The sequence below is a fragment of the Anabas testudineus genome, chromosome 1 (genome assembly GCF_900324465.2).
Source record: "Anabas testudineus chromosome 1, fAnaTes1.2, whole genome shotgun sequence".
NCBI classification, from domain to species: Eukaryota; Metazoa; Chordata; class Actinopteri; order Anabantiformes; family Anabantidae; genus Anabas; species Anabas testudineus.
Genome location: NC_046610.1, coordinates 17,389,696 through 17,416,903, shown reverse-complemented (window position 1 = coordinate 17,416,903; position 27,208 = coordinate 17,389,696). Strand labels below are relative to the sequence as shown.

General features: G+C 38.8%; 1 protein-coding gene across 2 annotated transcripts in view; it reads right to left on the bottom strand.

Annotated features, from left to right (window-relative positions):
• Positions 1–27,208, bottom strand: part of LOC113162582 (zeta-sarcoglycan) — a 117,620-nt gene that overhangs the window by 85,686 nt on the left and 4,726 nt on the right. For both annotated transcript variants that reach the window (XM_026360781.1, XM_026360782.1), the window contains exon 2: positions 909–1,010. In XM_026360781.1, the coding sequence (XP_026216566.1) occupies positions 909–1,010 (102 nt within the window). The remainder of the gene's footprint in view (positions 1–908; positions 1,011–27,208) is intronic.

Genomic DNA, 27,208 nt, shown 5'->3' with positions numbered 1-27,208 from the left:
AAAACATCAAGTGTTCTAGAAAAAAACTATTGAGTTTTGTGTAGTTTGGACAAGCCAGTACAAAGTATATATGATTAATAAAATAACATTTTTAAGGATGGATTTTTTTCCAGTGAAACAGTGATGAACTAGAGGAGAGAAAAAATGTGAGTTGGTGCATTGAGTTCATCTGTGGTATATTACACACAACACTTCTGACAGCAAACTGAAACTATTTACCATGTTATATCATAACATAACTTTAAAATGTTTGAAGTTTCAATCAATCCTGTGTCCTGTGAGTGGGAGAACTGTTATGCTTCTCACTAAAATGATCTGTTTGTGCAAACCAAACACAGTCCTCAGTGCAAGTGGTGTTTCAGTTTCCTCAACAAGCTTTACATAACCCAAATCAGTAAAGAAACGTACTAAACATTTTAAAGTAGCATTAGCTAATCTGTTCTCTTCTATCAAACAGCGTGAGTCCAAACACTGGCAGAAAAGGGAAACGTGAGCTTTCTAATGAATTAATGATTTTTAACATTTAATTTTGCAACAATGAAAAAAACAACACCACAGCTGTATGAAGCATTATGTCCCTCACACAACTCATCTATAAACTGTCCTGCATCTTTCTTTCCTTCTACATCACACCATTTATCTTTTGTTGGTCAACCTGAATCCTGATCTCTCTATTCCCTGTTATGTTTATGAATCTACTAAAGGCAATATGCATGTACATTAACACACAGTACATTAGCACACACACATACAGTGTCATATGAGTTATCAAAACAAATACATATAAAAACATACAAACTCACACAGGATTGCCAGTCAATCCTCAGACTCTGCTTTATAATGCAGACTTATTTTTTTTGAGATATCTCAGCACACACACACACACACTCGCAGATATGAGGTCTTACCCTACGAGACTGGATCTCTTTGACATATAAAGGCAGTAAGAATTCAGACACTCCTTCCAATCTGACACCTTCCTTGGTCACCCGCAGGTTCCCCATGCCGTCCTAGGGATACAGACAGACAGAAACAAACATTCGGTGGTTATTCATGGAGAATGACGAGAATGTTGAGTGAAACAACCCATATATTTTTCTCATGTACGTTTTCCTCATCTTCCCAGAGCCTGATATTTAAATTATTTACTTGTGCATCTACTATCAGTTTTCCACTTGCCATATTTATAAGTGATAAAAATACTGCTATTACACGTAGTAATACACACAATCCAGTGAGTGAAAGAACGATAGTACGATAACCTTCTAAAGGTTTTTGAGTGAGGACTTCAATTATGGCTGATTAATTAATAACTCTTGGAGCACTGTCATAGTGTTTAATTTCCTAACAAATAACTTGGTAGAACGTGGAGCAGGGTGACGGGTGGCTGGGTGTAACACAGTGGACTGATGAGAGCTTAAGTTGCATATTGTAACTTTAACTGAAGCGTAATTTGGGAACAGATTTACTGCTGTCAGTCCTATTTAAATTTTTTATTTAAGAAAATACAAAATTTATGGCATGTGTCTGGTTTCATTTGACTCTTCTTCCAAATTTGTCTTGACAAAATATCATCACATATTTAGGATATTTAAACCTTTAAAGACTTTCAGGTTAGACATTTAAAAGATGTGTTCATGAGTTTTTGAGGATCTCCACGTACCCAGTTTTTTTGTACTTATTAACATTAGTCATTGATGAACAGTGTAATATTCATGTGAAATGAGAATATCATGTATTCACACAGATCAGATTCTGTTTTACGAAGAATACTCTTACTTAGCATCATTAGCATTAAGTGATAACATACTCTATGAGCCTCAGCCGTTAGCACAGTGTCAAATTCCAGCTTTGCACAAAATTGTTGTTTTATCTTTATCAAAACAATAAGGTGCAGAAATTCTAGATAACTAGATAACAATAAAGACAGAAAACACCAGGAACACATTTCAGCTTGTCAAAAAGACAGATGAAAAAGACCCCTGCTGAGGAAACCCACAGAGTTACAGCAGAGTGTGAAAGAGAGGTCAGCGAAGAAAGTAGCGGGGGTTTTGGCTTTTCTGCAGCAGGGAGCCTCTTCAAACTAAAGGTCAATGCAATAAAATCGCAAATCACACATTTTTAGGTATACATCCCACTTACAATTCGACTGGTTCATATTTGAGAACATGTGCATGTGATCTTTCAAACCTCAATGTTCATTTTGTAATGGCTAAATATTAACAGTACACGTTTCTCTTCATTGATCAACATTATAATCGACCAAAAATAAAAGGGTGTGATGGTATGGACTAATGTTGTTTGTGCTGTGTTGTAAAATATAAATACAAATATACAGTATATTATTAGGTTGGTACAATGCTACTCATTCACATTAATGTCACATTTTCTTTAACAGTGACTCTGCCCTTTTTTACCATATAAGAAAAAAAGCGGAGAAAATCAGTATAAGACTTTGAGCTCCTCAGACCATTTAAGTGTGTTTGCTTTACTTCATTCTTTCCGATCAGCCGGTCTATACATCCATTATCCTAGCTGCTTTTTCTGTTCACAGAGATGCTGGAGCCTATCCCAGCTGTCAGTGGATGAGAGGCAGGGAACATCCTGGACAGGTCACCACGCTATCACAGAGCCGACAAACATTCAGACTCACATTCACACCTATGGGCAATTTAAAGTTACCACTTAACCTAAGTGCATGTCTTTGGACTGTGGGAGGAAGCTGAAGTACCTAGAGAGAACCCACACAAGCACAGGGAGAACACCTCCACAGAAAGGCACATTGCTCACGTCCTTCCTGCTGTGAGGCGACAGCGATAACCACTACACTAGTGGGGCGAAAAAAATGGCTTTGTGGTGTCAAACATTTTACAGATTCCAAGAGTGAATGCTTAAAAGATTGTTGGATCAGAGTTACATGGTTAGAATAAATTCCTTTCAAACAGCCATGAATGATATTAGGATAGTAGGGGCACGTACAAGAAAAAAGGCAGCTACTGCACCTTGAAAGCAGCACTTAGGAGAGTGGCAGTTGAGACAGCATAACACAGCAACACCGATTCAAGCAGCTGTGTTTGAGTCAAGTGAAGCTTTGGGTATTGTAGTCATGAAAACATGCATATGTAAAAAACAGCATTTGCAACAGAAGTTGATTTTTATTTTATAAACACTGATATCGGACCTTTTTGAATAATCTGCAAAGGTGATAAAATCACCTATCAGCTATGATCCCAAATAGAATTACATTTGATGGCTGACATTTAAGATAAAATCCATGGCAGTAGGTAAGGCAATTTTATACAGTAGTCACTTAACTAGGTGTGACTGTTCAAGCAGTGAATAGTTCTAAATTTCCACTGTTGGTTTTAGCCTTGAGTTTTAATTTTTTTAGTTTAGTGAAGTATTTTAGAAAAGAAGAAAAATATATCAGAGGCTTTGTACTAACATTTGGCACAGCCAATAAAACAATTTGGAATGTCCTGAATAATATAGGAACCAGTGGTGTGCTGAGCAACACACACAGAACAGGTCAGCCAAGGAAAACAACAGCTGATGACAGAAGCACTGTGAGTGCTGTGAAGACAAATCCCAAAACAGGGAGTAAAACTACCAACAGCCTCCTCCTAGCAGAGGTTAAAGCATCACATTTCACAATTTGAAGATTTCAAAGCAAACATATAGCAACTATATCAAGCTGAGTTTATTTTGATAATTAATTAATTTACACCATCAACATGTCTCCTAGACCCCAGCCCAACTAGACTGCTCAAAGATGTTTTACATTTGATTAGCATGTCCATATTAGATCAGATCAATCTATCTTTACTAACAGGCTACCTACCATAAGCTTTTAAGGTTGCTTTACTTAAACCTCTACTCGAAAGGCTTATTCTTAACTCAGGGGCCTTAACCAATTATTGACCAATGTACAATCTGCCCTTTATCTCAATATACAATTATGTGACCACGTGCGCAAAAATAACCTGTATGAAGATTTCTAGTCAAGATTTAGTGTAAAATTTATAGTAAATAGTTGTTAGATACTGCATCTGACACTATAGATCACAACATTTTATGACCCAGACTGGAACATGTCATTGGTATTAAAGGAACAGCACTAGGCTGGTTTATATCTTACCTATCAGATAAATTTCATATGTGTGTTAATAATGAGTCTTGCATGCACACAAAAGTTAGTTATGGAGTTCCACAGGGCTCTGTGCTTGGACCAATTCTTTTCACTCTGTATATATGTCCCCCTTAGGCAATATTATTAGGAGATTTCCATTGCTATCTATGTCTTACTATATCTATGCTAATCTATGAAACCATAAGAAAAAAAAATCAATTCATCAAACTTCAAGCATACTTAAAAGACATCAAGCCTGAATAATAAAGATTTTCAATGGGGTTAAGGTCTGGACTCTGTGGTGGCTAATCTATGTATGAAATGATGTGTCATACTCCCTGAACCACTCTTGTCACAATTTGAGCCTGATGAATCCTGACATTGTCATCTTGGAATATGCCATCAGGGAAGAAAAAAATCCATTGATGGAATAACCTGGTCAGTCAGTATATTCAGGTAGTCAGTGACCTCAGTCTTTGGACACATAATGTTGTTGAACCTAGACCTGACCAACTGCAGCAACCTCAGGGTTGTACGGCAGACACTAGGCATGATGGGCACATTACTTCATCCGCCTCTGATTCACCCATCACTCTGGAACAGGGTAAGTCTGGACTCATCAGACCACATGACCTTCTTCCATCTTAACCCAGTTTTAATAGTTTCATCAATCTTCTTAGATGTTCTCTTTGCTTGATTCATGCCAATAATTTGACCTTCTGAAACACATTTTCTACAAGCGCAAGATGTTTTTTCTGAAATGGTTGTTTAAGAAATGAGAAGCTTCTCACTACATTGGTTAGAGTTAAATAACTTGCTGCCAGCTTAAAAATATTCATCCATGCAATAATTATTCAATGTCAGGCTCTTACCAATGTGCTTAAATCCAGGTGGTATTTAAACCAAATTGTCTTTTGTAAAGATACATACATACAAACAAAAATACATGCCAGATGCGCTCCTGGTGATTCTGAAACATTTTCAGGCACAAAGAGTTGTAACAAGTGTGAACTATAGCTCTTTTTAGCAGTTAAACCTTAAACAAACATAGTGGATTGAACCAATTCAGCCTACAGTAGCTATTAGTGAATGTGTTGATCACATCACCAGTCTTGCATCCCTGGTTCCCAGAAATATTTTGATATTCACAATGTTGGGTGAAACTGTACATGAAGATAGAAATTCCCTTTGGGGAAATTGTTGTTGGACTGCTGCCAGACAGTCCATGTCAGTGTTGCTACTGGGTTTTGGTGTCTTGTCCAAGGACACCTCAACATGTATCCACAAGTAACCAGGAATCGAGTCACTGTCCCTGTGAATTGACTGCTTTACTAACTAGGCTACTGCCGCCCCTCCAGGTGTAATCTGGGACCGAGTTTAGTCTGCTGGTGTGAAAGTTCTATCGGTTGTACGGCTGCATCAAACAACACACACTACCCAGGTAATCATCAAAAGAGGGAAACAGAAAATGTATGTATTTGGATTCAAATGTGGTTACGTTTAACTACAGGAGCAGTAACCACAATTCTGCAAAGTGCTTTTTAATATTCCATATGAATGCAGTGGAGTTTCAGAAATTCACATGAATTACTCAAACCTACATCCACACCTCACAACAGAAAATAGATTCAACATAAACACAAAAAAATAAATACTGCTGCTGTTGTTATTGCATAGCATTGATTTCTACACTACATGCTTTAAGTTATTATGATAAAATAGTCTGCGACTGCAGCAAAAACTACAATTTAACTAAACATAATTATTACATAGATGTATAAAATCTCGATTTGTTTGTTAACTTACTGCTGATAGTGTCCAGGTGTTTACTACTTTCTTTTGCAAATCCTCAAATCAATCTTTTACTTGGTTATCATTCTTACCATCAGCATTGAGCCATTTAATTACAAATCTGTAAACAAACAGATCTGATCGTGTCATAGTCCAGCAACCCTGACAGTCTGACGTGGTTTATAACAAAAGTTAAATCCACCATTTTAAACAGGAGCACGGTAAAGTGATGAGTGGGCCTGATCGATAAGTTAAACCAGCCAAGTGTTTTAGTGTTGTAGATCTATAGTCATTACGCTGAATATACTGTGGAGCATGCAGCTTATTCAATAAACTATAACACGACAGATCTGGAAAATCACAATGCCACTTGGAACACCCAAATACAGTTTTTATTTACAGTATACACACAGCATACACCTTCATACTGTATACAGAAACAAAGACTCATTGTGATATATGCCCACAGACACACACACACACACATACACACACACACACACACACATACACACACTATGTCTCAATTCCAAAAACATGATGACGATGATGTTAAAATTAATCAGGTGGTTTTATTCCACCTCAATGCTCTACTGTCCAACACTGGAGCCTCATCCCGGCTGAACATGACAGCCCGCCGTCTTTCTCTATATCTCTCACACTGCTTGTCTTTTTGTTTCATTTTTATTCTTGTATGCATCATTGGCATGAATGGTACATGAACATCATTGCCAAAGCCGAGAATACAATGGGAACTCATCAACAAACAGAAGAAAATAAGTACATCTCTCCATCCGTTCATCCAGTTCTCATTGTTTAGTTCTCTCTCTTTCTGAATCTGTCTGTAGAGGTTTTTCATTATGCTTCTTTCTCTCCATCCCTCTATCAATCTGTCTCTCTGTTTCTCAAAGTGAAATTCATTTTGGAAGTTAGATCAGAGGCTGTAATGCATCTTATCCTCTTGAATTAAAGGCACTATCTGGTAACAAAGAGATTCAATACATTAATAATTAAGAAAGCACTGGGAATAAATTTGTTTTTTCTGGAACTGACAAACTGACAGCAGTTATATATAACCAGGTTTGTGTGATTCTGCACACTGGACCAACATTTCCTAGGGAAGAATTGCCTCTATAGCTTTTGAGAAGTCAAGACAAATCTGTAATGTGCACTAAGAATGCAGGTAGTGCATTATTTCTGACACATGGGCAGCATATATAAAACCCTACAGAGGCCTGTTGACTTGAAAAAATTCCATGTGGCCCAATTTATTCAACATGTTCCCTCTTTCTCCATAGGCTGCGGCCATTTTCCATCTCAATTTCAATCTACCTGATCCTCCCAAGTATACTGGTCCTCACTGGCAAACACCTGGGGGAGGTTTTTAGAGTCAATAAACCCTCAAATTCAAAAGACCTCGGGGTGACATTTGAACGCACTACTACTTACTTTCGAGCAACACAGAAAAGCAGAGAAAGACAAATAGACAACAACAAACAACAAAAAGAACAACAGAAAAAAAGAGTGAGATCACATGTGTACATAATGTTATTTTGAAAAAAATGTGTCAAAATTAAGAGCAGGATTTGACCCATGCTGTAAACAGCCACCCACCATACCACACACACTGTGAATTACCATGGCTAAATTATATCTAGACAGTGTCCAGACAAGATGCATCTTAATGGTAGCTATAAAAAGGTTATAAAAAGATTTTGTCAGAGAGCTTTGTATGTGCAAGGTCAACAGAGTGTCTTAACATCTGCTTTGATGAAGCAGTCATGGAGACAAAGATGAATTGTGGGAAGCTAACTGGCAACCTGTCCCATTGGGTGAAAGCATACAATATACAAGGTTATACACACAGAACATCCACACCAATCTTATATAAAGTAACTTGATAATCACTATGACTTTTAGCTATTCACACACACACACATACATAAACACAATAGACCAATATGTCCCTGTAGTGATGGATGGGAAAGTATTTTGCAGGCACTTCTAATATTCAGAACAGTTGTAATTTTTCACACAACCTTTTATGTCATCCAACAGACCCAGAGAGATACAGAGAGAGAGAGCAGAGAGTAGAGAGAGCAGTGTGTCACCTTTACCTAGGCAAACAGCCTTGAAAATGGCTAAAGGGATGCACAATTTAGGAAACTCATAAAGTACTTTGGTTGTCCTTTGGCTTTTTGACAATATGGAAACACGACAGCAGTGTCCTGGCTGAGACAAAAGACTTTGTGGCGCTCTTTTGTAACTTTTCTTTTAGTTAATACATGTTATTTTGTTTCAGGTTGAATTATAAGTGGGTGAAACTAAACATAGGTATCAATTTGAGGAAGAATTAGTCATTACCTACGGACACTGGAATGACCCCATCCTTAATTCATGCAGAGTCACTTAAATTAGCTCACTCTGGAAATTTCAACCTCATACTGTACAGTAAGTCAAAATCGATTTTGGTGGGAGTAACGCCAACCTTATTGAAATTATCGAGTTCTTCACAGAAGGCAGTCCTAACAACTACTGGGGCTGTATACCAGCAGCCACAGCATGTCTAGCATCTTCTTCTTTATCTTTATCCTCTCCTCTCTGCCTCTTTCCCTCTTCCACTGCACTTCTTATCTCTCTCCTTTACTCTTGCCTAAAATTGTACCACTTGCTCAATCATCTGGTGCTCTGGCATGGCACTAACGCTGCCACTGCTGGATTAAGGGATGGATTCTAACTTGGTTAAACCATGTTTAAAATAGAAGCAAGTCTGGTATCCTTTGCCATGTTATGTAGCCAAAGTAATTTCCTGTATGAAGAACTCACAGTGGTTTTAAAAAAGAAATCCTAAGTAACCTTAAATGGTATCCATGTAGAGAAACAGGCTTTTATAATTGAAGACGTGCCTTTATTTCTAATGCTCCATATCAAAAGTAGTCATTGTTAATCTGCTCCCATATGCTGTGTTAATTTGCTGTTGCCACCATTTGCTGTTAATGCAAACTCAGCACTTCCACCATATGTTTCCCATTAAAACAGAACAGTTTAGAGAGTAGAATTGCTTTATCTCCCTGCAAGGCGTTTTATCTAAAACATCAACAGGAAACTTTAAATTAAAAACAAATCAACAGCGAGAGGAAGGAGACGGAACAGGCAGCGAAGGCAATGTTACCATTAATAAGTCAAAAAATAATAATAATAATAACAATGACAGAGCACAGAATGAAACAAAAAGCTAGACGACTCATGAAGATGACAAGTTTTGTTTTGAGAAGTTGACCTATTAATAGCAAACGGAGAACTAACAGGCTGTCACTTTTGCCAATAGAGCCCTTTTCAGACATGGGATATGTGCCATTCATGGCTTAATCAAACTGGTAATGTGGCGTCTTTCTGTCTGTGGCGTCTTTCTTTTCTTCATGGTGTCGTTCAGGCGTACTGTACTCTGTGACAGAGGGCGACATTGAAGGCCTCACGCTGTGACCTGAAAAGACTTTGCTCCAAAACAGACAGACTGCATTCTTTCCTTGTCTGTTTTAATGTTCATCTGACATAGTCCCATGCTGCAAGTCCCACTACGTTTGTTCGCTCACGTTCTGATGCCACCTCTTCTCTTACATTACATTACATTAGTTTTTTTTAATCATAACCCTGGTGGCAGCATGTAGTTCAGACTTATGCTATGTTGAAAGTGGCACATAAATATTAGTGTGGGTTCGGGACATAAAGCAGGACGTTCACATGCCTTCACATTAATGGAAAGCAGTGCATGCACACTTGCAGCCCTTCAGCCTCATTACTTAAGTAGCCTACAATACTAACATGTAATGAAGTGCCACATTTCTGCTGCAATATAGGTGATAAAGGTTGTAGCAGGATTAAAACTCAATGTAAACTGTCCAAAGAATAAAAAAACGTACTTTGATGTGACAAATATGTATTTTGAAAAATATATGGGTATTTTTTTTTGTATTTATTTAATTTTTGGTGTATGGGGTCTGACTGCTGTGTACAACTACAGAGGCTACACAAGATTTCCTCACTTCTCCATTTGTAAGTGAACTTTCAGTGAAATCCCTGTAGCTACAAGGGACATATTACATGATGCGTCAGCTTTCCACGGAGGACAGACACCGTATTAACCTTTCTAAAGTACTAGACTGTTCTTTGCGTTTGACCACAGCTATACGTGAACAGACAGCTCTTAGTGCTCACAAACAGAGCACTTACTTGCCTCCGATGTACGAGCCAGCACCTGTGTCCCGAATCACCTCTGACTGACAAATGACAGCAGAGAGTTTCCTGCTGCTTTGCTCACTCCACAGAAAACACTCACTCACTCAGATTGCACACAGAATCACAAAGGAACAAGTTGACAAGTGCAGTTAACGTCACCTTGCTTTCACCAACAGCTGTGTCCCACTTAACCTCTGCAGCCTGAGAGACAACCTGAGCGACAAATGACAGCAAAGGTCTAATGCCTTTTCTTGCCTGGGTTTGTCTGCTTGCAGCACTGCTGTCAGCCCGCTCTCTCTCTCTCATTTTGTTAAAAGTAAATATATCTAAAATATTTGGTCGATGGGGCTGTCCCGTGTTCTGGATACAATTTTTTAGGCTTCAGTAGCATTAGTCAGCAAATATTCGAAGCTAAGGGGTGCAATGATGAGCACACCTCCATTCTTGGCTGAAATGGATTTGTGTAGTGCTGCAACACAAGTTCATTTATAATTATTTTTCACAACAAGTAGTCATCTGTTTTAACCCACCCTATACCTTAGGAGCCGCAGGCAGCTGCAGTTATGCGTAGCTATGCGTCAAGAACTCGCAGTGGCTAGGTGTGAACCGGTCATACCGGAAAATAGGAATCGCCTCTCAGTTAATCATAAAACTACATGTTTCACACGTTTGAATTGCAGTACACAAAACTGACAAAAGTCCCCGTGCACTAAACACGTCTGTGTAGACAATGTTCTCACGTGGGTGTAATTAACTAATGTACCTGTTATCTAAAAGGAATAGAGCTTTCCCAACAATTATATTACAATTTGCTTTTAGAACATTTCCATGGACTGTGTAGTCTCAGACAGCCTTTACATCCCCCAGGTATGGGGATGCTGCAGTTAAGCAGTACCCACATACAAAAATGGATCCCTACTCAAGAAGCAAATATCTGAATAGTTAACATCCAGGTCGAACCTTAGAACAGTGCATTCCAATCTCATTTGCACAAATAAATAAATAAATACATGAAAAAATATATTTCAGTGGTATTGAAGATATTGGAAAAAAATTAAAGTTAACACCCAAACTTTTATGAGAAGGATACATGACTTGTTTTGTCAAGTCTGAAAATCTAAAATCTTTGCAAAACACATGGCTGACTCAGGTTTTAGTTTAAGATTATGATAGTGCTGTTTTTTTTTTATTGTTTAGTTTTGTTGTTGTTTTTTTATTCAGATGCCTAAAATACAGTATAAATATTAAAATATACAATATATTTTAACTCCACAGTAACATGCACTGTTTTAGTCACAGGTAAAACATTTATAGTATCTTAACCAGCTTAGATCTCAGCGATAGTGAAAGAGTTTGAAATCCTCCACCTATTTGTGCTCGACGTGAACATATAAGGGTGACTTGGACAGTCTCAGGAAATAGTAACAGGTTTGCTGTCAGTATCTTTCTGTCTGCTCACTTCAGTGCTCCCTCTTCAGTTCCTCTGAGCTGCAAAACATGTTTTGAGAGACAATAGGGAGCAGGTTGAAACACTGATGTTAAAGGGGCAACAAAACAGTTTCATGTCTATCAGATCAAACTAATCAAAAGCTAATGCTAGGTCTCCACAATGTAAAAAGAAATATCTAAGGCTGAGGGCCATGTCGAGTTAGGATTTGTTATGTTTATGTTTAAGATTGTAGACAGTGGTATTGATTTCTCATTTGTCCAAAACTTAACTTTCAGCCAGTTTTATTGCCACGGTTATGTTTTGATAATAGCCACTTGGAGGGGTGGGGTTTGTAGTGTGCACAGTCACTATCAGCCAAGTAGATTGTTTGTTTGTTTTTTTTATGTGCATCAAATGCAAAGTGAATCTGGAAGAAAACATTGGCAGGAGCGCACACCGTTTTAATCCACAGTGACTCTAATGCAGTTCGGAAGCAACACACAAATCCCAACAGCAATTCAGCCCACACGTTCGTGTTCTGCATTAGCTAAACAGTCTGTACAGGGACTATTTAAAAGGTGACAAGTGAAAGTGCTAATATTGACTTGCTGATATTCGGCGTGGCTGCAGCCATTTATTTGCCTTCCTAACACAATGATCACATTAAATCCATAATGCATCTCTGTTGTTGAAAATTACATGCAGCATATTACACAAGCATTTCTGCAGCACAGGCACATTAATAATCCACTCACATGAAACATGTTAATGGTGTTTTATCAAATCTGACTCCGGTCAAACATTGTCACCACAAGAGGACAAGCTACAGTCATGGGGCAAGGCGACTGAATCCGCTGCAATGAGCACAGTTCTTTTCCACCTACACCTGTGGGATATTTTCAGCAGTTTCCACAAAGAGCCAACATACTTGAATGACTTCAGACAAGTTGGACTTGAGATTTCAGAACATGAACCTACAGTTTTCAGCCTGTCTACAGCTCATGGTTATCCTAAGGTTGCTTGTCTCGTGGCAACTGGATATGCTCACTAAGCAAACAACTGAAGAAGCCAAGAACCCTTGGTAGACACTAAGTTTTCACTTTACAACATATTGGTAAAGCCAGCTTTGAAAGAGCTAGATTTATTCCTGCATCTTTGTTCCAGTCTACTGTATTACCTACTTCAACTCATTCCTTCACACATTCATTTTCTTCTCATGTGTAAATCTGATATTTTGTTATTGCTCGTATTGCTCATATTCCAGACGGCTCCAATGGCACCTGGGTTGGCGCTTCCTCTAAAGATCTGCTTCAGCCTCAGTCACACTGTCACTGGAGTCTGAGTCTGCACCAAAACTACATTAATAAATTAAGTTAATCTCAAATTCTTGTGGCAAAGTGTCTTCTAGATGAAGTGCTGTTTTGACTGCCTCAAAAACTCAATAGTACAAGTGATGCAAGCCATTACTAATAGATCCAACTCTTTGTACATGCACGTATGGCCTTTGCCAAATTTCAATATCAGCAAGCTAACTTGTAATACCCCACTTAGTCCAACACAGAAACTGCCTTTTTGAAACAGACATCCCCTACTCAAAGCCTATACTGTGCCATAGCCAATCAGGCCTTAGGAGGCAGAATTTGGGAATAAAACCACTTTAGAATTTACCTTTGTGGGTTCACAATGATTTTTTTTTAGTCCTCATATGACAAGAATCATTGTTACAAACGTCCCAACACCAGTGAGCAGATAAAATGTGACAAAGGGATCATGACAAAACTTTACACATTTCAGCCACAGGCATTATATTAACAGGTGCTGTATTATACCTGCCCAACCAACTCAAATGTATCATTAGCAAATAACATGTCATGATGCCTGATTTATTGCACCAAGACGGTCTGTCTGCATTCCTCATCCACAAAGTCGAAAAAATAAACCAGGTGACACAGCATCCATTACATCCCTGCTACAAGATGTGTTATTGGTTTAATGAGTTGTGGGTGACAGATCATCACTGCTGCTTCCTATGGCCACCAGTTGCCTTGTCTGCCAATCACCTGGCTCCAAAGAGCCCCCACAGAGATTATGTCTTCTTCCGCTGTTGGGATTGTTTCCGAGTGACAAGCATAGCAAAAATACATCTGCTTTCATCTGTAAGGTTGATATTGATGCATTTCTGGCAAACAGGCAGAAAATAAAGGAACAAAGTTAACTATTTTAGTATCTGTGATGCCTCGAATTTTGGAGAGACACACTGAGTAACAAGTGACAAAATGTGTCTGGCTTCATCCATCATCTATTTATTTCTGTCTTTACTTTCTGCCCACAGTTTGGAACGGCTAAAATGTGTGTGCAGTTTCACTGGTCTACTGAGAACTATTATTGTCCACACCTATGCTCTATGTATGCACCTAATTATAATAAAATGAACATTTATTTCTTGCTGTTACCCTGAGAGTAGAACAACATTATGTGACAGTGACAAGTTTTGAGTGACAAGGAACTGCTTATGTGGTTTAAATCCCTTGCCAACTACTTGGTCACTTGTCTGCCTGGAACTGATCGGACCTGAATACCAAACAGAGTGGAAAATACTATGACTGGCTACACTGCTGATGGACAAGTTAGGGTAGATGTTTGTGTGTGTCTGTCCATGCTAATATCAGGATGCATAATTTGGCAGGGCATGTGTCCTTCATGTGGTGTTACGGACAGAGGAGATCTGAACTGAAGTGACAGCATTTTGAGAATGCGTGTCTGAGGTCAGGGATGCAGATATTCAAGGATGTCTTATTGGCCGTAGGTCACATCAGCATATAGTCTTGAGAGTGGTGCAAAGACAAACAGGGATTTTAAAAAATAAGCCTGAAAGTAAAACAATTAGGTAGTAAATAAAATATATCATAAGTAAGAGTTTGTTTGTTACCACTCTCCTGAATCCCTCCTTTTTTTGGATTGGTATCATGTATTTGGCTAACGCAGTTCATTTCAGCCTTTACTTCTATTAATGTGCGGAGAATCACACATCAACAAAACCCATCTGAATTAAAGCTGTTTGGAGTTTTTCTGTTGTTGCTCCAACATCTTCCAGGATCTTCTCATTATATTAATGGTATTTGTGGTTTAGCTGGTGAAACTAATCCGATTCATGTTCCCACTCGACACAACTTGCGAATCTCAGCTGTTTGATTTACATCTGATTTGTTGCAGAATCATTTTCAAATGACAAAGCTTGTTTTTTTTTCATAAATATCTCTTCCTATGTGTAACGTCAGTCTTCCACCATGCCTGTTGTGTTTGTATAAGAGATGTGTCCATGTGTCATTAAGGCACCAACGCAAACATCTGCTCATGCAACTGCATAGTTAATATGAATATATGAAAATTTGTATTAATCTTCAGGTTAAGTGTTCTGGTCACTAACATATCACAGTGTAGCCCGGACATTGTTTTTGAATCAAGTCAGACATCAGCTGGTTGCAAAAACAACTTTGAGATGTTTAATACAAATAATGAACAAGAGGCAGACAAGTATTTGAAATGGAGTTTTTCTTCAAGCGTAGTCAAGTTGTGTGTATGTGTGTGTGTAAAGAAGCTGTTACAGTGAGTGACATCAGGAGTTGAGGTTATCAGATCTGTCCATCAGTACAAGGGTATGTGGCAGCACTATGTGCAGATAGTCAAAATGCGAGAGACTTTTTTTGCCAATGTGCAGCACTGAAATACAATGTGTAATAAACTCTGAATATGAAATTAAGTGTGTGAGTGTCTGTATACGTGAACATTAGCCGAATAACTTATATAATGAACAATTGTAAGTGAGACTAAGTGACTTTGTATTTGCATGTGTCTGTGTGTGTGTGTGTGTGTGTGTGTGCGCGCTAATGCGGCAGCCTACAAGTCAAGAGTCTATTGTTAGTTTGCTGTCAGTCACTGCAGAAAGCCAATGACTAAACAACAAAGGAGGGAGAAATTGATTGAGAGAGATGAAAAAAGTTATACGCAAGGACGAGAGATAGAAGAAAACAACAAGATATACACATGAGAGAAAGAAAGAAGAAAAAGACAGACAAAAGAAGTTAGAGACAGCTACAGAGAGGTGCAGGAAGAAAGACAGAGGAAGAAAGTGGCAGAGAAAGCAGGAGCAGAAAGCGGAAAAAAGAGAGGGAAAGGGGTAGGGGTGGGGGGAGGTGGGGGTTCTCAAGGGTGCAAGCTCTGTACATTATGAAGGATGAGTCATGAGTATTTAAAAAGCACACACACACACACACACACACACACACACATAGGGAGAGAGAGAGAGAGAGAGAGAGTCACCTTGGCGCTGTAAGCCTCTTTCCCCAAAGTCTACTTGTCTCTTTACAAGAGGTGTGCTACAGTGTTAAAGCTGTCACATAAGCTGGTGCAAGTCAGCCAGTAGCTGAGAAAATAATGCATGTCAATGGTTTCACACAGTATGAAGCTAAACTAAAGACAAATGTTATTAACATCCAGATAGAGCACGCAGCATGTACATACAGAAAAAGTGAACTATTTCAATTCTCTGGTTTTCTGCATAAATTGGTTATAAAATGTGATTGGATCTAAACATTGTTCATATGTTTGTTGAACAAACCCATTAAACATACAAAGTAACTGTGAAAAAACAAAGTAAAACACCAGGCTTCTGATGTCACCGAGCAACAATTCGAGGTGTCCAATGACACGTGGAGTACATTTCTGTTTATTGAACAGTCATGGTACTATTGGCATTTAAGAAAGAAAAATGAAACTTGAAGATAGAAACTACATCATTTGTATAGCACCTTAGTTATGGGCAAGTCAAATACAAAGCGTTTCAAGGATGTCTTACAAAGTGATATGAAGATACATCATTTAAATGAGAAAAAACATGTTTAAGGAAAACAGACAAAATTCCTACTGTAACATTTGAGCATTACTGAGTACAGTTAAACTTTATTTTAAAAAAAAACATCAATTAAATAAATGATTGCATAGCTTTAATATAACCGCATCTTATCACTTACTACTTTGATATTAATTTACTATTAAATAATTACCAATCAAACAATTTTCATCTAACTAATTGTCCAGTTGCTTTGGGCACAATCAATTACATAACTTTTGACAGAGACAGTAAAACTAATCTGTCCTCCCACTGTTATAAAATAATGCAAAAAGGGTCAGTCTATTGGAACACAGTCTTGTGGACATTAAAATACATCCTTCCGGCAAATGGAAACCAATTGGAGGATGGTATTAAATTTCTAACTGTATCTATTTTGGCCCTCAGTGACTGGAAAACAAAACAGTGGCAGCATGTAATTTCTGTCTTGTGAAGGCGGTAGGTGGTGTAACCCAGCTCAAGAGTCGGGTTCCCGGTAACAATGAACCAACAGAAAGACCTTTAGAGCAATAATGAGGGGGTTGTTTATGGACGAGGCAAGAGATGCACCATTCTCGCTCCATTTCCCACTCATTTAATATCTGTCCTTTACACGCATGCACTCAGAGGCTTATGTGAGCACATACACATGGTGATGGCTGTTGTCAGGTAAGGGTATAAGGTTTGTTTGAGCTTAACATGTTTGGTGAAGTACTTTGGAATTATTAGATTATTAGCTGTCAAATAAATGTAAGAAATGTAAAGGAAAATAAAATGTAAAGTGCTTGCAACTCAAAACTGTAACTTGGGTTATAGTATTTAGTTACCTACAACCTCGGGGCCAAATTGAGACCGTTTCTATCATTGAATAGCTCTACATAAACTACATTTGCAGTCTTGCAGGCTTAGCAGAATGTGCAGCCAGACTGAACAGGATGTATTTTTTTTCTCTTCTGCCACTGTGACTTCCCTGGAAAGCACATAATACAGATTGATGACACTAAAGTTTATAAACCGGTCCATGACTTCTGCAGCATAACATCCCTCTTTTCCCACTTTTCTTGTCACTCTTCACTGGCTACTGAAGAATAGCTGTGGAAATAAAATAGCACACAGAAGACTCAAATTTAAACCTTTACAGAGGAACGCTCCTGATGAATGGAGACATCTGTCTCTCCTCTTCTGCCCCCAAAAGAAGCTTTTATTTGTTTTTCCAAAAGGAATTTGTGTCTTTTGTGTTTGAATCATAATCTACGTCTGGTGATGCTTTTCACTGGGGATACCGACGCTTCTTAACTGTGACTCTGTTCACATAGTAAAACAACAGGTGGCTAATATATAAATACCAAACAGAAGGTGTCGGTAATACAGGTGCTCTGAACACCAGCCACTGCCAAGGGACACAGAACATGGCAGTGTGCCATACTGGCACACCTGGAAAGACGGGGAAGTATCCCACCGCATACAGAACCCGCTGCTACTTAGCAGACTCTCCCCCTGCAACCCCCACACAGGAAGAACTCAGCCACTAAGAGTGTTAACCGCTATTGTGTTTGTTAAACTTTGCACCTTTTCTCATGAACTCCAGCATCCATCAATCAGCCACACCATTACAACCTGTCTATAGCAGGTCATATCCTCTGGTACTGGGCACCAAGAGATTGGCAGAAAATCCTTTAATGGCCTGCAGGTTGCAAGGCGGGGCCTGTGTGAAGCGCACTCTGGGCTACCATTTGCTCTTGACTCCCATGAGCCAGCCTTGGGAAACCAAGTATGGTGGGTACTGTCCACTGCAAACAGTGAACACCCTACAAGGGCTTGCTGTTTTGGAGATGCTCTGCCCACTCATCCAGCCATCACAATTTGATCCTTGTCAAAGTCTTTCAGATCCTTTCTCTTGCCCATTTTTCCTGCCTCCAACACATCATCTTACAGAACTTACTGTTCACTTACTGCCTAATATATCCCAATCCTTGACAGGTGCCACAGTAACAAGAAAATCTGTCTTTTACATTTCACCTGTCAGTGATTTTAATGTTGAGGCTGATTTGTGTATATTTAAAATCCTCCCTGTTTTTCTGAAGGTTTCTGTTGACTCCTATCTTTTTTTTTTTTTTTTACCATACTTTCTATCGCTCCCTCACCCACAGTATCCATCTCTGTCTTACATAAAAGAACATAAATATGATGCTAGCAGGTGTCAAGTGGGATCCTCCTTTCTCTCTCCTTCTGTGTGAAACTGTAAAAAATTGGATGGCAAGTTGCTCCATGTTGGGTGTCAGAGGGGAGTCTTTTCTATCATCTGTATATGTCAAATGAAAATGTCTGGTCTCCAGGGTCCTTTTCCAAAGGAGAATATGCTGTTTGCCCCAAACAACATAGTCTCCAACAGCACAACAGACCAACTTTACAGCTATTACGTTTGAGAAATCGGTTTCAGTGGGGCTGAAATGCTGCCACTCAGGCCGCTTCGGCTGCACGATGCTATCGCAACAATAAGAACATTGTTTTTTCTGGTGCCTTTGAAAACAAAGCAAGAACGGCAAGCTTCTTTTCTGACACAGATCCAAGCAGACCAAGACTGGTTTGCACTTCAGCGTCACACAGGAAGTACGTACAGTAATGAATACTGACTCAGTCGTGTGTAGGATCATTCTGGAGCAAAAACAGGGCAGCGCTGAACTGCAACATTAAACCGTTTTCTGAAATATTTCACAGACATGAAAGTTTTTTTTTATTTTTTTTTTTATGATGTAACCAAGCAGAATTTTATTTTTTTCAACACAACATCATACAGGAACAGACTGGCCCTCAATAACAGACCACAAATAAAGACTGCTCATTAGGCTGGTTTATAGTTCCCATTTCCATTTCAAAGAAGGTCATTTGGCTTCATTATCCTGAGTTCTCCTGTGCTGTCTTTAGATTGTTGTCAAAGTATTTTATACTGAAACTGCATTACAAAGGTTAGAACAATTTTCTTTTTGGAAAATGCACTGTCTAGTGTTTGTGGCAATGTGAGACTAAATGAAATCACAACTGAAAATGAATGGGAGATAACGTGTTCTAGCATGATCAAGAAATTAAGCCCCTATGGTGAGTAGAGCAGTGATGTAGAGACTCAGTGAAAGTATAAAAGAAACGAAGAGAAGTCCCAACAGACAGCAACATGCAATAACCTTATTTTAACTCTTTTAGATAAAGGCAGCTAGACAGGTAAGGTTGTACTGTATCACCTAACAGAAACAGGCCTTTCATTTCACTTCACTCAAGCCTGATTGGTGACAGACATGCTGCAATAACTCATAGTCAATCATGTTTTCTTTTCTTTTCTGATCATGACAGATGTTAACATACATGTTCTGCTACAATTATATAAATAATCTCAGGTTATACCATACCATATGATTCAGCTACGCTGGAGAAACCAGGATGTTTAAAGGTAATGTAATCATGACTCATTAACAGGCAGCAATCCACAGAATATCCTTCTACACCTCAAAACTTAAATATGTATGACTGTAGATCAGTCATTACCTGAAATGGAATAAATCATATGAAGACTGGAAGATTAATGTGTCCAGATACAGTATGGCCCATGAGGCATAACCTCCTTTCTCTCTGTCACTGTAGTTACAGTGACTGAATACAGATTCCCAACAAACGAAAGCAAACCCATCAGACAGCAATAGACAATAAATGTCAACCTACCCTTTTACACAAAGACAAAATAGGAAGAGGAATTCCCCGTAACACAATTCCGTATTTCTTCTAACCACTCATCATATTTCACCATCTCGAAATATGTATGGTGATACAGTGTCTAGAGATATCTTGTCTTGTGCAATTGCACTCTTCTTTTTTTCATTACTTCCATATGTCAAGTAAATATATTTGGCCCCAGCCAAGAAACTCTTTATTTACATTATTATGTGTACTAGTTGTTTAATGCACTGTTCTGTGTTTTCTCGCCGATGCACGCTCAACACTGATGTTTCACTTTTCCAACTTCTCCATGTATTTTTGCATTTGAACAACACACACTGACTAGAACCTAAATAATTTCAACGCAAACCAAAAACATACTATTGATGAATCCCGTCTTACTTGTGCCAATACTCGTGAGTTTAAAGCATATTCTAGTTTTTCCTTCTTAGTATAGAGAAACACCCAGACTGCAGGCCCATGTGCACACACAGGGCTCTCACATAGAAATCGAAATTAAAATTTGAAGTTGGTGGAGCACTCGACTCTCCAGAGTTCTGAAGCTGAATATATAACACAGACACACACACAGACACAGACACACACCACTGATGAAGTAAAAAATGTCTGATCTCAAATCTGAGACAAAAAAAAGATTGTTCACAGAGACAGGTTTGCTCAGACTTACCTGAGCTGAGTGAGTCTTCTGTATGGAAATGTGAATAATTATACAACTATAGAACCAACAAAAATGCAATAACCAGTTGTTTTGCACAAACATGCAAAGTGTTCTTTGTGGGTTTGTTCATAGTGTGAGGGACATGATCCTGAATCACATGTTGACCATATAACTAAATGATTTGTTGCTCTATTTGTTGCTCTCTCTATTCTCTTGTGCATCACCTGTCTATTGTATTTATGTATTTTATACTTTGGCAGACAATAAACAACTACTGACGATAAAGACAACATTTCAATAGCTAATTAGCACAGTAGAGAAAGGTAGATGGTAAAATATTGATAACTGCATGCATTGAGCAGGGGTAATTGTCCATATAAGTTGATGTACTGACATGTTCCCCAGTGGGGTTTTGAGGTTTAAACTGTAATTGCTGTAATGTAAAACACAGTTTTTAATCCCTTATTCAAAGAAATGTGCGTGTAACCCCAGATAAACACTCAAGAGGGCTGTTTAATAAAAATAACCTAAAATCAGATGGAGGCCATTGTTTTGCCTCGTTTAATAGCTTTGGCTTCTCTCTAGTTTGAACAAAATTGCCATGTTAAAAGGGCTCTGCGCTGCGATCAATTCCTTATTGAGTTTACACAATGGCCGATACGAGACAACTTCCCTTTAAAAAAATAATGTCACACAATGTGGGAGAAATAATAATGGCAATAATATGCTGTTGATCAGCAATAATGTACCTGGGGAGCTTTGAGTGTGTGTGTGTCTGTGTGTGTGTGTGTGTGTGTGTATTTTCAGAGCAAGACAAAAGAAAACAGAGGGAATTGACTACAGAGCAAATTCTTTGTAATGTTCTCACTGGATCTGTTCCATTGATACAATAGATGCAATCAGATCATCACTTTTAGAACATTTTTTCCTCTCGCCCACATCACTTGATCATCTCCCATCTCCCTTTCCCCCATCCTCCATTTTTCTGCATAATCTTCTGTTTTTTTTTTTTTTAGTTCTTTCTTTCTTGCCTCGTGCATCACGTCTCCTGTCATACCATCTAGTCTATTCATCATTTCCTGGCCCAAATCACTTCCCTCTTTTTATCCTTCAACCTTCTCTTTTTTTTTCCGATGCACCACTATTTTCCATCACTTCTCAGTCTTCCCCTCCACCAGAAGAGGGAGCCTCATGAAGAAAATAAAAAAAAAAAACACACTGCCCTCTCCTCATTTTCTTCCACATAGAGAACAGAGAGGGAAAAGCAGCAGGAGGACCAGGAAATCAAACTGATCTGTTTTGATTCCTTCTGTTTTCAGGCAGGAAGTCTGGCAAGCTGTCCTACACAAACACACACACGCAATGTATTTTCAGCAGAGGCTGGGTGAACTCTCCAGCCCCTAGAGACAAGAATGTTTAGAGGAGAAAAAAAAGTAGAAGGATTAAGCATGAAAGGGAGAGGAGAAGGATCTGCCACGGGGGCCCTGAAAAGGGAGGAGGAAATGGAAGATGGGAAGGAGAGAAAGGAGAGGAGAGGAGAGAGAGAGAAATTAGGTGAGATGAGGCAAAACAAACAGGGGAGTAAAGCTGCTGGCTGCAAGAGGGGAGATGAAGAATGCAGCAGGAAGATAAAAGAAACAACAGACAGCGAAAGCATGTAATCAAACTCAATAAAAGTGATCATAGAAAGACAAACGGAAGATAAAAGCAGACACTTTGTCTTTTGGAATGAAAACATTGTTGCCCCTTGTGTTTGTACATACTTATATGTAATGTAAAGGAAATGATGGCTGCTCATACCTCATATGGCAACAGAACAACACTGTCAAGGTAAACTCAACTGTGCAGAGATTAACCACTGTGTGCACTGGGCTTAAAATAAGTACCATCAAAGCCCAGTCACCTCTTTTGCCATGCCTCTAATTATGTACAGTCTGTGAGCCACACGTCTTTACATGATAGTGAGAAATGACATTCTTTACAGCGGCATGTGCTTCACCAAAATACCACAGCTACAGTATAATAAACACATCACTGTATGTTTTATTAACTTGCGTCTGCTTATCATAGATCCCTCAAAAATAATGAACTAGTCTCAGCCTCAGTTTTCTCTGTGAACTGCTACACACTACACAATAGTATGAACATCCTATTAAAATGATCCCAAGGCCAACTGATTATTGTTCTTAACAATACGTTTGCTGATTGAGGCCCATCACATTTTTCCGTATCTCAAGATGACAGTTTGACTTTCTTTGATGGACCAAACCCAAAAATCATCAATTAGCTGCCACTTAAAACCTACAAATATTCAAAGTTGACAACCCAGAACCATACGTGTTTGGCATTTATCCTTGACTTAAATTGGCATGATTATCAAAAACGTTTTATTCCATCCGTCTTTTAAACTTTGTCATTTTACAAAGGGAGAGGGAGAGACATACATGAGGTCACAGTGACCTTGACAAAAAATGCCTATTGCCGTTTCCCTATATTTCACGAGAATCACGGTAATTGACATCAGGCTACTATTTCAGCCGATGTCTGCTGCCATAGCAGCTCTCCTTCAAGAGATGCTCCTAGGGGTCGAACGAGAGATAGGAAAAAATGATCTCTCTGTGATCTGTGTGTTTTAGGTGGATTTGTATCAACAGCATAAAAGAACACACCATGTTTTCAATTCGAAGATTTCAATCTTCGTTTGGATCTTAAATGTGTACAGAGTACTTTCAAATGAGTGTCATACAACAGACGTGTCTGAGAGGTAGAGTATTACTCTGAGTAACAGCACTACTGGGGATACTTGGTAATCTGGTACCTTCATGTATCACAACAGTATGATATTACCTAAGGTAAAAAGGAGCCAGCCTCTTATTTCCCTTGAAGAATTCATTGATTTCGATTATCCCTAGGTCTCAGTTTATGCCTGAACCACAAAGAATACCAATGCAGGAATTAACTAGTGGAACTATTTTTGTTAGACTTCCAGCACTGAAGAATAACAATAAGTTGTTATATTATTAATGACAATGTACTTTTCAAACAATAAAGTCCAGGGTCAGGAAATAATGAACGATGTCAGAAATCAGCCAGCTTTAAGTAAACCAGAAAGAGAAATTACAGGAGAAAAACAGTGAGAACTCAACATTAAATTTGTATTCATCTGACTTTGGATCATCACTGTTCCTTATTACAGTATCGCTTGCACAGGTGACAATATTTTCCTCGGAAACCATACTCCAGTCCTATGTACTATGCCATTTTATTTTTCTTTAACCGTTTTCTTAGTGTATATAATTTAATCAGCATGACATGCATTAATCATCTTTCCCTGTAATTCATATGAAGCGTTAATATGCCTGATTGTGCTAAATATGTTGTTGTTGTCTGCTTTGTTACGTTTGATATCACCTCATTGCCCTCTTCTTATTTATAATCCGGTCTTTCTTCCTTTGCTGTGGTTTATTTGCTGCTGCAAGGATTCAATTTCCCCACAGGGATCATTAAAATTTCATCTCCTCAAGAAATCATTTAATGCACAATGGAACAGAGAATGTGACTTTTAACTTTTTGTATAACACAGCTGATCTGTGAAATCTATTGAAACAATAAAGGGACTCAAGGTTTCAGATGGTTTACTCCAAAGCTAAAAAGGTTACTCATCAGCGGTGTCCACTGTTTATATACAGCTGATGCATAAAGACATTATCATATCTTATATTTCAAACTTTTAAAAAGTCACATTTGCCTTTTCTATCCCACCTTTTGTGAAGATGTAGTGGTAATCATAGTTTGAAAAGGTAAAGAGTAGTAAAATGGGAAAAAGAAGAGTTAAAGGCAAAGAGGTTTCTCTGTTCTTCTGTCTGAGCTGCTCACTTAGGCATTTAAAGTCCAAGAGCAGAATCACAGCCACACGCAACGCTTTCAGCGAAGGGTCATTGTGAAGTGGTTGTTTGAAAGTGAGGCACTTCTCTCTCAGCAAATTCAGTCAGGAGGCCAATAAAGAAACGGGTATATCTGTGTATTCACACATCCCCAGCCTTCACTGCAATCATTATTGACTTTGGAGTGAATGTTTGTGCAAGGGGAGAGGTTCAGCAGAAGATCGGCTCATCCACGTTAGAGTGACCATCCTCCACTCGCTTCACTTTAGCCCAATCTTTATTTTCCTGTTAGAAAATGTGTAAATATGCTTAATGATCAGAGAGTGGTGCAAAAAAATGTGAAGTATTGTAAACGTGAGTAACCATGCGAAGCAGATGCACTGACATCAACGATGATGTTGGGAGAAACTTACTGTAAGCTGCTTTAAGGCTGCATGTCTCATTAAACCTTTATATAATATGAAACTGCAAAATATAAATACATTCAAAGCACAGTATACAAAGCATAAGCTCTCATACCCCTAGAGACACTCACACAAACACACATTCTCCTTCCAACAGGCACACACACACACACACACACACACTGGCTCCATTAAGATGAGTGTGTGTTCATTATTTATCATTGTTTATATCTTTGATGGAGTGCCAGTGGAGATAACAAGGCTAAAACTGCTGACTGATGGATATTTTGCCCACACACACATATACGCTACAGACTCACTTAGACCGTAGATGAAACAGCTCTTCTCCGTGCACACAATCAGCTTACAGAGCTGTACAAACAGGTAGGGGGTCAAATGTGTGTGTGTGTGTTTCTTATTTTTCATTGCATGACGTATTGCCACTGAAAATAATGGGGCTAAAGTGCTGACTGATTCAGATTTAGGCATCACACATACACCCAGACGCTGCTTGGCTTGCTTACACACATTCACAAAAGTACCCTTGTGTTCTACAGAACATACAAATACATGCCAAAGCCATTAAATGTTGATGTTCTCGCCTCTCAGTGAGTTTAAGCTGCTGTAGAATGACTTTGCTGACAGAGGTGGTAATCACTGAGACTGGTAATGTAGACTAATTGGCCAATGGTGTGGCATGCAGTGCTCTGAGATGGCCTGTCAATCAAACGGTGCTGGTTATGATGCAGTATCTTGTGGACATGTTGAGTTTTTGAGGCATTCTTCTCAAAAAACACATGCAAACAACCCTGTCTCTTAAAAGTTACCGTTCATATGTTGATAATCGATGGGAATGTTAAGTCAGAAATATTCCAACACTGAATGATCAAGATCTCAAATAGTGAGTGATTAAATTGCGGCACAGTCTTGAAAATTGTGTGCATAAAAGACAAGTTGGGTCTTTTTTAGAGACATACACCTGATATTTTACATAGAGTAAATTAAACATTGGTTTACTTTTATAGGAGATGGACATGAAACAGTCTAAAATATCTGTCCCTCTACTCTGTTGTGTGTTGGTTTTTAGGTTAAGTCCTTAGTTTTGTGGAGCAGCTATGGTCCAAAGGTTTGTGTAACTTACATGTACCACAGAGGTTTTATGAAGAGCCTAATGGTATTTATTAAGTGAAGTCTGTCTCTTACCCAACAAGCTCTTCTTACCTAAACTTCATCTATGGTGTCAAACTCAAGTCTCTAGTGTGACAACCGTGTGCTCTAAACATAATCCAGCTGGTCATTTTATTCTCTATGGCTGGCTAACTGTGGCTACAGTTTGGTTGCATAGTCACTTTTTAAGACACAGGTTTGGATCAAGGCCCAAAGCAACCTGTCAAGCTACTGTAACTGCATAGTAAAAGCCATGGATTCACAGTATGAATTGTTTCTCTGCATAAGTAGAAACACGCATGACACAAACATCCAAACCCTTCCGCTCTCTTCTTTCTGTGTGTGCATGTGTGCACGGACCGTTCAAACGATTACCATCACGTGTGTCAGCACTCTACGATAAGTTTGATGGATACATCGCATTAACCCCCCTCTACCGAGCATGTGTGTGTGTGTGTGCCTGTCATTATCCGAGGTCAGCAGTGGTACTGAAAAGTCCGAAAAGTGTGTGCGCGTGCGTGTGTGTGAAACTACACAGTGCAGGTGAACAGACATAATGATGGCGGCTGGTCTAGACAAGGAGCTGACTACAGCAGTCTTAGGAGCGCACACCGTCTCCAAGAGCAGATTCTAACTTCTCACACAAGGAAATGCACAGTGATGCACAACAACACACACAAACACTAGCAAAAACCACCTAACACTCGTGTCTTTTAAGCTTGTGCAGGCTGTGCTGATATTTTTTTTCCACTGTAAAACAGGCACTGAGTTGAGAATGAATTTATGATGCTGGGTAAAACACTTCTAATACACTTATGAGCATTTAAAATACAGCAGCTTTTATATTTTGGACTATTGGCCATTACCCTGAGATTTATTGTTGACCTCACATTAAG